General features: G+C 42.1%; 1 protein-coding gene across 1 annotated transcript in view; it reads left to right on the forward strand.

Moving 5' to 3' along the window:
* Positions 1 to 12055, forward strand: part of mmp14b (matrix metallopeptidase 14b (membrane-inserted)) — a 17956-nt gene extending 5901 nt beyond the window's left edge. Inside the window, exons 2-10 of the mRNA XM_084057438.1 lie at positions 2989 to 3137; positions 3479 to 3601; positions 4712 to 5019; positions 6828 to 6989; positions 8572 to 8735; positions 8839 to 8977; positions 9125 to 9275; positions 9754 to 9869; positions 10558 to 12055. Coding sequence (XP_083913564.1) covers positions 2989 to 3137; positions 3479 to 3601; positions 4712 to 5019; positions 6828 to 6989; positions 8572 to 8735; positions 8839 to 8977; positions 9125 to 9275; positions 9754 to 9869; positions 10558 to 11030 — 1785 coding nt within the window. The 3' untranslated portion in view covers positions 11031 to 12055. The remainder of the gene's footprint in view (positions 1 to 2988; positions 3138 to 3478; positions 3602 to 4711; positions 5020 to 6827; positions 6990 to 8571; positions 8736 to 8838; positions 8978 to 9124; positions 9276 to 9753; positions 9870 to 10557) is intronic.
* The last annotated feature ends 445 nt before the right edge of the window (positions 12056 to 12500 follow it).

Below are 12500 nucleotides of genomic sequence, written 5' to 3' on the forward strand. Positions count from 1 at the left end.
CACTGTTTGAATCTGTCATCTCTTATGCCACTATAAATAAATTGACCATTTCCTTTCTGCTGCCGCTTTAGTTCGTCTGTGTTAAAAATAGCCAAGTCATGCAGTGAATAAGTCATAGTCAAGTCATTTTGGGGACCATAGAGGTACAGAACCCTTCAAGTAAAACAAGTACTCAGGGTCACTGGCAAAGTAAGAGCTTTGTGACAATGTGCTGAATAAATGAGTGAAATTGAGGAGCTTAAGTTGTCTGTACAAGAACAGGTGTGAGTTGCATTACTTGTAAAATCAGGCAATGCAGTTTATACAACTTCAAGAAATGTCTAACTCCTTTTTTTTCTTTTTCAAATGAATTAATATTAGTAATTCATTCATTCCTTTTCCTACTAATTAATTCAATTAATTAATTAATTCAAGGACCCCAATGGAAACAAGCCCGCAAGGACTTTTTTGGCCGGACCTTTTAGACAAAAGTATTATAAATGTAACTGTGTTGTTTTACATTCTTTTTGCCTAATAAAAAATTCAATCAATCAATCAATCAATCAATACTCTACACTATGTCCTGTAGTGCCACAGAGTTGCAACAAAATCCTAGATGTACTTCAGGCATACAGGCACCAAAGTAATCTGTAATAATGAATCTCTGTTTTATGACTTCCTCTTAACCCCCCCCCCCCCCCCCCCTCCCCCATATGTGGATGTTCTGTAACAGTGTCAAACAGTGAGTCTTTATGTGTCCAATAGAGGTCTGTGTATGAGTCAGAACTAAAAAGGGCTCATTCAGGGGTGAAGTCTAAACACTAAGACCTTTAGGCCTCCCAGAGAGAGAGAGAGACAGAGACAGACAGACAGACAGACAGACAGACAGACAGACAGACAGACAGACAGACAGACAGACAGACAGACAGACAGACAGACAGACAGACAGACAGACAGAGAGAGAGAGAGAGAGAGAGAGAGAGAGAGAGAGAGATTAGCCCCTCGACATGAAGGGCCCCTTAAGCTGCCATACACTCCTGTTCAACTCCCCCATTGTGGGACAGGCCCAGATAAGCACTACAGCATTTCTGTGCCGGCATGGCCATGCAAGCACAAATCTATAACATCCAGAAATGACGTGCATGTTCAGATAATGTAAATAAGAAAATGCACATGCATACAGTAACTCCCTACACACCCTGCTCACATGGGGCTGCGCTCATCTGGCCACACACACATGCGCTCATAGATACGCACTTCACATTTGAACGGAAAGAATGGCGTTGAGAAATGTCAAAACAGCAACAGCAGCACTCGTTAAGATGTTTTAAGATCATATTCTCTTCGTTATGTTTCTTGACGACCTACAGATTTCTCTAGTGTGCGGAGAGTAATGATTGAGTAGCTCAATGCACTCTGGGTGTGGTTGTTCATAAGCATTTGCCCTCAAGCCACCCGGGTTTTCCATAAGAAAAAGACAAGGGATAAAGAGAGATGGGGAGGAGCAAAGAGAAGAGGGAGAACGAGACAGAGGCAAAAGGATGGGGATGGGGGGGTGTTGACTTTGAGGTTTGGATGCGATGAGACAGAAATTCCCAGTAAAATTGCCGACTGACGCTGTCAGGACTCGAGACGCAGGCTGAGGTTGCCAAAGGCCTTCCGCCATGACACTCCCCTATCCTTCCTTTTCTCTTCTTCTCTTGCACGTCTCTTCCTATCTCTTTATCTGGCTCTTTAGAACTTCTTGACTTATTCCCTCTCACACAAAGACCCCATTGTGTACAAATGTGACACATACATTAGATAGAAAGTACAGAGTTCATATCATCCATCTTTAACTACATCTCTGATTTACTTGGTTCAAACGAAACATAATGTACATATCAAAGCACCTTTCATTGGTTGATATGACCTGGGACCACTCAATTACAGAGATATTTTTGATGAGGTTCGTGTGGACCCAGATAATGTTCAAGAAGGTTAAGCAAACAGTCAACTTAACTGTATTTCCAAGCCTTAAAACACATCCTGGGTGTGTGTGTGTGTTACCGGCTCCATGGTCTCAGGTTCACGTCAGGGCGTGTGTGTGGAGAAGTACATCAAAGTGGTTTTGGTTTTCACTGCACTCACAATAGACTCAGTGTTGTTTTGGGCTTCTGTTTAAAAGGTAAAGTGGTAATGGTATAGGCGAAACTAGTGGGGGAGTGGTTGGGAACATAGACTCTCTGGCACAGGTCCAGATGTCAAACCAGCACCACAGCTTGATGGGTTTCCAGAGGGAATGTAAGGTCAAGTTTAAACCCAGTCCAGGCCTGGAGACCTTCAACATGTGTGTCATACAGTAATTCATGTGTACCTAAATATTTGGAAACACAGAAACGCAAACAAGTAGCCACCATTTACAGTATCTTGTGGACACTGAAGTTAATCTGTAACCAAGCAAGGGAAATTCCTTGGTGAGTTTCTGTCTTTGTTTGAATCCATTCTGGCTCAAAACCCAGCCTAAGGATTTCAGGTTGACCTTCGCTTCATTCAGCTGTGGTTACATAGCTCTGTATTTAGTCATTGACTGGAGTAGATCCAGGCAGCTCATGAATGCCAAAAGATACAAAAACACATCATTGCAGTGCCTGTTTTCTCTGTCAATGTGGAATTTGCTTTGATTGCAGTCAACTAATAGCAAATACATCCCACTACCCAGAGCTGCAGCTGTAAAACGAACTAATATTTCATCTGCAGCGCACAGAGCACTTCCTGATAGGAGTTTGTCACATAATAACGATGAATCGAGATATGACATGTTTTCTGCATCTGCTTCTCATTCACTGGCTTTTGTTTCCATAATAAAGTGATTCATTGAAGTGAACACAGTACAATACTCGCAGTAAATCTATCCATTTGTAACACTTGAGTTAAATTAACTTACTGCAAGTTAGAATTAACATGCAGTGTTTCTTATAAGTTGCCAGTGTACCTCAGCCTCTAACCCGTTGTTTATTTTCTCTACAGTCTTGGCTGCAGCAGTATGGTTACCTGCCCCCAGGTGACATGAGGACTCATGCCCTCCGTGCGCCTCACTCCGTTACCTCCGCCATCGAGGCCATGCAGAGGTTTTATGGTTTGACTATCACCGGCTCCATCGACACCAACACTATTGAGTAAGAACATAAACATACTTCACTATTGACTGTTGAAACAAAGAATACGTTTTGAAAAGGCTTGACATTGATCCGACATTCACATTTTATTTCTGTGAGGGGAATGGTAATAGCAATCTTACAATCTACAACAAATGATATATATATACATTTCTGAATTCTAAAGTGTTCATTTATCCATATCTGCGGTGTGTACACATCTTACAACTGCACACTTTAGTTTCATACTTTATTCTACTCACATTAAATGTGCACTCGCCAAACAGGGCTCAGTACATGAGCTGGTATGAGAAGGTCTTTCCTCCACCTGTCGTGACCGCGCTCTGACTTGTGTCTGGCAGGGCCATGAAGCGGCCACGCTGCGGCGTGCCAGACAAGTTTGGCGCCGAGCTCAAGAGCAACCTGAGGAAGAAGCGCTACGCGATCCAGGGCCTGAAGTGGGACAAGCAGGAGATCACCTTCTCGTAAGTGTGGAATCCGCCGGGTGGACGCTGTCGCACCATGATAAAATACTTGTATCTAAAACCCCAAACAACCCATTTTAGATATGCATACAGACGGGGAAAGAAGATGGACAAAGAAACTTATTTTTTGTGTCATCCGTGTAATGACATAATGACTGCACATTATGTCATTACCCATATGACATAATGACTCATATGACTTTCAGAAATTCCCTTTGAAATGTCTGAAATATCAGTGGCTGTCTGCATTCTTCAGATGTCTTGTCCTTCTATCCTCCTTATCTCCTTCATTATCACATTAGTCTAATTGTCTGCAATCAATGCCTGAAGCCTCATTTATACTTGCTACTGAATACGTAACCTCGGTCACCAGGCTTTCCACTGCGGAGGAAAGCCTGGTATTCATTCTAAAACTGAGCTGTGTGATCCGGTTTAGAAAAAAACGGGAAAAATTGGGTTTCGATGGTGGGTTCCGGTTGGCGTCCAGTTTTTGTTCCCCACATAATGCAAATCAATCTTGCTAGTCACGCTACAAGTTGGATGGATATACCAAAACGATTATTATACCAAAAGAAATGAAACGATTATACAAAACTAAACACATTTTAAACTAGGGGTATCATTTTGGAGGTGCACAGCACGCTTGGTTCCGGCTGTGGGTTCCGGCCGCCTAATGACTTAAACCCGAAAATGGTATTGATCCCAGGCTACTGAATACGTACTACAGTGACGCTCACGAAAACACGAGCGTCAAAAGTAGTGCAACTATTGATTATTGTTTTTGCGATTATTCTTTTGATTACTTTTTATATTAATCAAATAATCGAGAAGTGTTTGTTATATATTTTTGCTATAAACAAATCGATGCAAAAATGTATAATAGTTATTTTTTAGACTAAATTGATTTGTCCGATTAACCACTTTATCATACAACAGTGTTCACTATTTTTGCTATTGTATTAAAATAATATATATAGGCCTATGTTTAAAAATGTTCAAAATAGACTTCGATTTTTTTGTATAATCATTAAATCAAGTAGTTTGAATAACTGTTGCACGCCTAGTCACAACTTGTATTACAAAAACTCTTTCTCCATTTGTCTCCTTTAGTATACAGAATTACACCCCCAAGGTGGGCGAGTATGAGACCCATGAGGCCATCAGGAAGGCCTTTAAGGTGTGGGAAAGCGTCACCCCGCTGCGCTTCCGCGAGATCCCCTACAGCTACATTCGGGACAAGGTGGAGGAATTTGCCGACATCATGCTATTCTTCTCGGAGGGTTTCCATGGCGATGCAAGCCCATTTGATGGCGAGGGGGGCTTCCTGGCACACGCCTACTTCCCCGGTAAGGGCATTGGTGGAGACACGCACTTTGACGCGGCGGAGCCCTGGACTATTGGAAACCAGGACCTATCAGGTAAGAGACATCTTCTATTAGATCATAGATATTACTTATGTGAATCCCATACTACGGGGGAAAAGGTTAACTTCTGGGAGTTCCCATACTGTTGGGAATTGAGGAGGTGCCTTTTTTTTTTGCCGTTCGCAGCATAATTAATATAAAGCAACATGCCCTAACCTGTGTGACTGTGTTTTTGTGAGTGTGCATGCTGATGTAGGAGAAAATGCTCAAGTGGTTTGTTTTGGGAGAGTAGCAAGCACCAGATTTTGGCACGAACCAACTGCATGAGTCAAAAACATCCTCACATGACCTGCAGCAGGGTTTATTTTCAGAGTGACTTCCTACAAAATGTTAACAGCAGCTTTTGTTCCTCTAATCAGATGTGGCCATTGCTATTCACATCTTAAACATATTAATATTTGCAATAATTCCTTTTAATCCCAATCAACACAATGTGTTACAGTTCATACGTGATGTACAGTAGTACTGACATTACTTATGGTATTGATACTATGCGTACCCTGGGTAATGACGTGTTCATACCATAGATATAAATCAAAAGAACTACGAATAATTTCCTCCAAAGACATGCAAAGACATGGTTTGCTATGGTATTTACATGATGTTAAGGTACTTACATTGTTTCCTATGTAATGACGAGTTCATATGACCAGTGCAGTAGCTGTTGTCAGATTACTTGGTGCAGTGCATGTTATCAGAGTACATGGAGGCCAGTCTATGACGTCAGTCATGTATGATGCATCAACTTGGGAGAGTTTGGGATCCCCATATATGGACAAAAATTATCAGTAGTCAGTACGATGTTTGTACAGTAAGGAGGTCAGTCTATGATGTCATTGTGTGGGATAAATAGGCACAAAGAACTTGGAGGCCAGTGTATGATGTGTCATCTTTCTATAGTATCAAGTATCAGTTGCCGTTGTCAGAGTAGCTGGAGGCCAGGCTATGAAGTCAGTACAAAGTGCAGCTGTGGAGAATTGAGCTATACTATACTTGAGCTATGTGTTAGAACTGGAGAGGACACAGAAAATCCCCGCCCACTCATTTCGATGGAAGTTGCTCAATGCTCACCTAGCTCATACTCCCCCTGAAGTATCTCTCACCTTTCGGGTGTGGGGCCTAATGTGCATTAGTGTCCTGGGGGCTTGCTGTGAAGCACCAACCCTGGATGGTTTGGGGATCTCATCTCCATATTTGGGATACCCAGCATTGCCCAATGAAATGGACACAAACTACAGAGATACATCAGTACTATGACATCCATACCTGTTGTCACTGTACTTAGTGCAGTACCCAATACTGGCCTTACTTGGAGGCTAGTTTATGACGTACAGAATGCAGATGTGACACCAATTTGGGAGTTCAGGGATCTCCATATTATGGGCGAATCAGACAGACAGGCAGACAAAAAGACAACTTCAACTTTAAAGGGCGATGCCCATAGGAAACACATGTTCCAACGGTTATGCAATACCCATTGTACCCGTTGTCAAAGTATTTAGTGCAGTACCCATTATCATACTTGGAGGCCAGTCTATGACGTTAGAACTAGGACGATATATTGTGACATCAGAGATCTCCATATATGGTCAAGTTTGAAATTGATCGGTTGGATAGTTCTTGAGACATACAGACAGATTCTGTGCATTTATAGATATGTGTTATAGATGTTATGGTAATTAGGTTGTTTCCTATGTGATGATGTATTCGTATCGGTATTGACATGTTTCGGTAACTAGACTTTTTTTCTAGGTAAAGTGTCCATATTGACCTGATAATAAGGTACTTACAATTTTTCCTAGGTAATGATATCTTCCTGGTGTCGGTACATGAGCTGGGTCACGCTCTTGGTCTGGAACATTCCAATGACCCCTCTGCCATTATGGCTCCCTTCTACCAGTGGATGGACACTGAGAACTTCAGACTACCTGCTGATGATACTCGTGGGATACAACAACTTTATGGTGAGTTGTGATGTCAATTCAGTGCAGTACACTTAAAAATCACACCCTGTGTGAAGGTAGCGGCGCCTTTGAATACATTATGTCATCGATATGTGTTTATAATGTGTTTATAGCCATGTGTCATGTGAAGCTTGACCAATCACTTTGTTGACGGGTCTGACCAATCAGAGCGTCGACGACAGATAAAGTTAAATTGAGGATCTAACTTTAAATAACTTACCTAGAAGGAGACTTTAGCCAAATAAAAATATATACAAAAAAAAACATGAGGAAATAAAAAATAAACCTTGACATCATAGTGATGTCATGAATAGTCCCCTTGCCTGACAAATCACAACCTTGACGGGCCTGACCAATCAGAACCTTGACGGGCCTGACCAATCAGAACCTTGACGGGCCTGACCAATCAGAACCTTAACGGACTCTTGGATTCTCGATCGTCTCTATCAAACCATTCTGTCATAACGGATGACTGGGTCCCGAACTCAGACTTTCTATACATTCACCCTTCATCTGTTCTTGTATCTTTCTCTTTCTATTCGTCATATTAACTTTAAATAACTTACCTAGACGGAGACTTTAGCCAAATGAATAATAAGATGAAGTCATTGTCATCGTTTATATAGACATCGAATTCTATATTCATGACATCATAGTGATGTCATGAATAGTGACCAATCACAACTTTGGCGCACCTGACCAATCAGAACGTTGACGCACCTGACCAATCAGAACGTTGACGCACCTGACCAATCAGAACGTTGGCGCACCTGACCAATCAGAACGTTGACGCAAAAGCCAGGCATAGAGGGCTAATATCCGCTCTATACCTAAAGGTATAGAGCGGCTAGCGCCGCTAAAAATGTCAATATTCTAGAATAAAAATCCATGGAAAGCGGTGGAAATATTCAGTAGCAAGAACTCTGTTAATCCTGATGTAGTTTTGCTAAATACTTCACCAAAGCAACATAAACATGATACCTCACCAATCTTTTTTAATACTGTTGACCATAAGTATGCACAAGTATGTACAGCGCTGTATGATTAAAATCAACCACATCATGACCTGAAACTCTCATGATTGGCACCAGATGTTACAGACTATTGTGGTCACAAACCAATATAAGTAGATCTTTAGAGTAACTGACCTGTCCACAACAGCTGGGCTCATCTCTGGGCCGCTACCATCCACCATCTTACACCACTTACAGTGGTTCTCAAACCTTTTCATGTCAAGGATCCCCCCATCTGAAAAGGTTTTGCGCCAGGGACCCTCAGAAGAGAAGATTTGTGTTAAAAAAAATCATAATTATTCAAAATGTGCCAAACATTTTTTTGCTTCTTTCAAATTTGTTCAAAAATACCAGATGTACAAGCTCGCGGTGCGGCACGAAGTGACGCGCTGTGAGCTTGTAGATCTGCTATTTTTGAATAGCCAACATATGAAGGGATAAAGTGGATATTAACTAATTTAGCTGGGGACCCCCTGGACCCCCCCAAGGACCCCTTGGTGTACCCGGACCCCACTTTGAGAACCAACGTCTTACACATTGTTTCTTTTCCCTCTGATAAAACCTCACAGGTTCTGGATCAGGCGGTGGCCCTCACCCGCCCCCTGTGACACCACACCCTGGAAATGACCCTGATGAGCCCACCGTCCCATCCTGGCCTCGTTTTGGTCCCAACATCTGCGAAGGTCACTTTGATACCATCGGCATCCTCAGGGGAGAAATGTTTGTCTTCAAGGTAAGCTTGACTTTAAGGCTGCAGAATTTGGTGTTGAGCATGCCGTCGTACAAGCTGAACAGGAACAAACAAAACCTCTGTCTCTGCTTTTTTTGGCTTTAAGGACAAGTGGTTCTGGAGAGTGCGGAACAACCATGTGCTGGATGGATACCCCATGCCGATTGGTCACTTCTGGAGGGGCCTGCCCTCGCATATCAACGCTGCGTTTGAAAGGGAAGATGGGAAGTTTGCCTTCTTCAAAGGTGAATCTGGCTGTGCTATCGAAAATGTCCCAAATTTCATTTATCAGTGTTCTTTGTGCAAGCCTCTCTAGTCTAGCGGGCTTGCTTTTTATCTCCTCTCTCACTCCCTTTCTCTAACAACCTCTACCTCTCTTTCTGTCTTTCCAGGGGACAGATACTGGGTGTTTAGCGAATCCGTTCTGGACGATGGGTACCCTAAGAGTCTGAAGGAGATGGGCACTGGGCTTCCCAAAGACCGGATAGACGCTGCGCTCTTTTACACACCGACTGGGCAGACGTACTATTTCAGAGGAAACAAGTTAGTCACATCTCTCTGTATGTGTGTGTGTGTGTGTGTGTGTGTGTGTGTGTGTGTGTGTGTGTGTGTGTGTGTGTGTGTGTGTGTGTGTGTGTGTGTCATATCAAGACGACAGGATTAACCACTTAAAGCCTATATACTTTGTTGACCGGTGTCCCCGAGGATTCTATACTCCCCCCTCCCCCCCTTTCACTCTACACCAAATCATTTTTTTCTTAGTGCAAGCTCTAAGATCTACAAGCTCACAAAACGTTGCAATGAATGTTGTGAGGTTGTAAATCGGCTATTTTCGGTGAATGTTGGCCTATTACGACATGCCCAGAATAGGGACGCTAGGGTTCATGTGGTTACACAACGTAAATGTTTTGCCTTTATGAGTCACTCAGGTCAAAGAATGCCTCACTGTTTGTGTACCTTATAGCCTATACAAAAATACACCTCTGTTTCTCTGTCCTTCTCCCAATTATTCTCTATTTAGGTATTACCGCTTCAACGAAGAGCAACGAGCAGTTGACGATGGCTATCCTAAAGACATCAGCGCATGGCAGGGAGTACCAGAACATATCAAGGCTACCTTCATGAGCAAAGACCAAGGTGAGGGTGGTCTTTGTGTGCCTTCAACAGTGGTGGAAGAAGTACTCACATGTTTTTCTTAGTAAAAGTATCAGTGAGTTACTGCAATGTAGATATACTCTGTTACAAGTAAAAGTCTGGAATTCAAAATTTACTTGAGTAAAAGTATAAAAGTATTGGTTTCAAAAGGTATTACCAAAAGTACAAATGTATAAAAATCTTTTGAAAATAGCAGATCTACAAGTTGTAGTTGTTTCAAATGGCCGAAATGTATATAGGATTGAAGTGGTTAATATGTTTTTTTAATAATAATCAAAATCTACCAAGTAACTAGTAACTAACGTTTTGAAATAATTGTAGTGGAGTAAAAGTACAATATTTGCCTCTGAGATGTAGTGGAGTAGAAGTAAAAGTAAAAAAGTAAAAGTAAAAAAGTAAAAGTACTGAAAACTGGAAAGACTCCAGTAAAGTAAAAGTACCTCAAAACTTTACTTAGTTACTTTACCTTCAACTATCTCGTTGTGTGTCCCCTTAAGTGTCTCATACTTTCAGCTTTTTTCTTACACCCTATTGCATGAAATTTGTATGCTAAATGCTTTCACATTTTTCCCGAACGTCCATACTTCTTCTAGATTTAATTTGAATTCCTAACACAGTGGCACTGTGGCACATCTAAATATATTGTACATATTTCTCTTTTTGTCTTCAGGGTACACATACTTCTATAAAGCCAACAAGTACTGGAAGTTCAACAACCAGATGATGCGAGTGGAGCCGGGCTACCCCAAGTCGGCCCTCCGCGACTGGATGGGCTGCCCCAACGAAGACCCCAAGACCGACGGAGGACGAGGCGGGGACGGCGGCGGCCACGACAAGGACAAGGACAAGGAGAGGGACAAGGAGAGGGACCGTGAGGACAAGGACCCCACACGGGACAGGGAGCGGGACAGAGAGAGGGACAGGGAGGTAGACAAGGGCAGGGAGACAGAGGAGGAGGTGATCATCATCGAGGTGGAGGAGGGAGGCGGCGTGGGCGCGGGCGGAGGCGCTGCCGCCGTGGTGGTGCCCCTGTTCCTGCTGGTGTGTGTGATCCTCACACTGGGAGCGCTGGTGTTCTTCCGTAGGTACGGCACGCCCCGCCGACTCCTCTACTGCCAACGGTCTCTACTGGATAAGGTATAGAGAGAGGGGGGATATGGAGGGGGGGAGAGAAAGAGAGAGAGAGAGAGAGCAAAGAAAGAAAACGTTGACGTGTAAGCGAAAGAGGAACAGTGGAAGACGAATGAGAGAGAGAGAGAGAGAGAGAGAGAGAGGAAGGGAGAGCGAACGGTAGATTTACATGAAATGTAAAAAAATATTCTTTAAAGTTACCACTGCCAAGTGAAACATTGAAGAGATTCTTTTTTTCTGTTTCTCTCCACTACTCGATGCCTCTGTTTCCGTGCTCATACTCCTTACTGTCTTTCAGCTTCTCTCTCTTTCTCTCTCTCTCTCTCTCTCTCTTTCCGTTGTGGTTGTTGACGCCAGCTCATCGCTGTTTGGTTTAGCCTTTTTCAATGTCTTTTTGTTTCGTTTTTAGTTTTACCAGTGGTCAATGTTCGTGTCCCCGTGAATTTCAGCTTTGAACCTGCAGTGTTCGATGTCTACATTCTATTTTAACTGTAAGCGTGCAACAGGCTGTTGATTGTTTTCTGCCCCCTTGTCAGGGTGTACACAACACACATGCACACACACTGATGTAAGCTCACTCAAACATGCACGCACATTTTCCTACTAAAGTGGCGTAGTCACTGTCACAACCCAATAAGGCAACTTGATAGAGCCAGTAGCAGCCATAAAAGGGAATAGACACATTAGCCGACATCCTTATGAAGCATGAGAAACACTCCTTTCGGAGGAGAAATACATTTGCGTCTTTTTTGTTTGTTTTTCATATCAGTGTCTTTAATGTTTATAATGATCAATGATGTTGTCATTATTATTATGACTATTACTATTGTTTTTGTTGTTGTTCTCCATGTATAGAATGTTTTGTACATTGTCATTAAAAAGTCCTGCTGGACAGTGACAGAAAGTGGCCTTAATTTTATATTTGGGGAAAGTGAATGGGACGGGGTATGTTTTCTTGAAACTTGATTGTTTTTTTTTTGTTTTGTTTTTTAAAAAGTCCATCTCAAATGAAAATAAATTGAACATCTGAAAATGAGTCCTTTTTGTCATTGTACTTGTTTACAGTCTTTCAAATCATGGTGCTGTCCTAGATCACTAGTCATATAGGCCTATCGGTATATCGGGAGTTTGAAGCAATGATAACGATACTAATGATGATGATAATAATGATGACTAGCTTTCTCAATGGGATTGTGCGTGTGTCTTTATCCACTTTTCTTTTCTTTTTTAACTTTTCTTACAAAATAAAGACATTTAAAAAATGCTCCAGTGCTTTGATTTTCACTCGGTATGCCGTTCTTTAAATTAATTTATCTCCCTCTCTTTTGTTTCTTTAACTGACAATCTAAAACAAAATGTATTCTACTAGGAGCTACAGTAAGCTGGTACCAACAGGTCTTTAATTGTTTAAGAACTGAGTATTTCTCCAGTCTGCTACAAATCAAGCCACGGTTTTAACAACCAACAACTTCCAAATTCCTG

The sequence above is a fragment of the Gymnoscopelus microlampas genome (assembly GCF_963454915.1).
Source record: "Gymnoscopelus microlampas genome assembly, chromosome: 5".
Classification (NCBI taxonomy): Eukaryota; Metazoa; Chordata; class Actinopteri; order Myctophiformes; family Myctophidae; genus Gymnoscopelus; species Gymnoscopelus microlampas.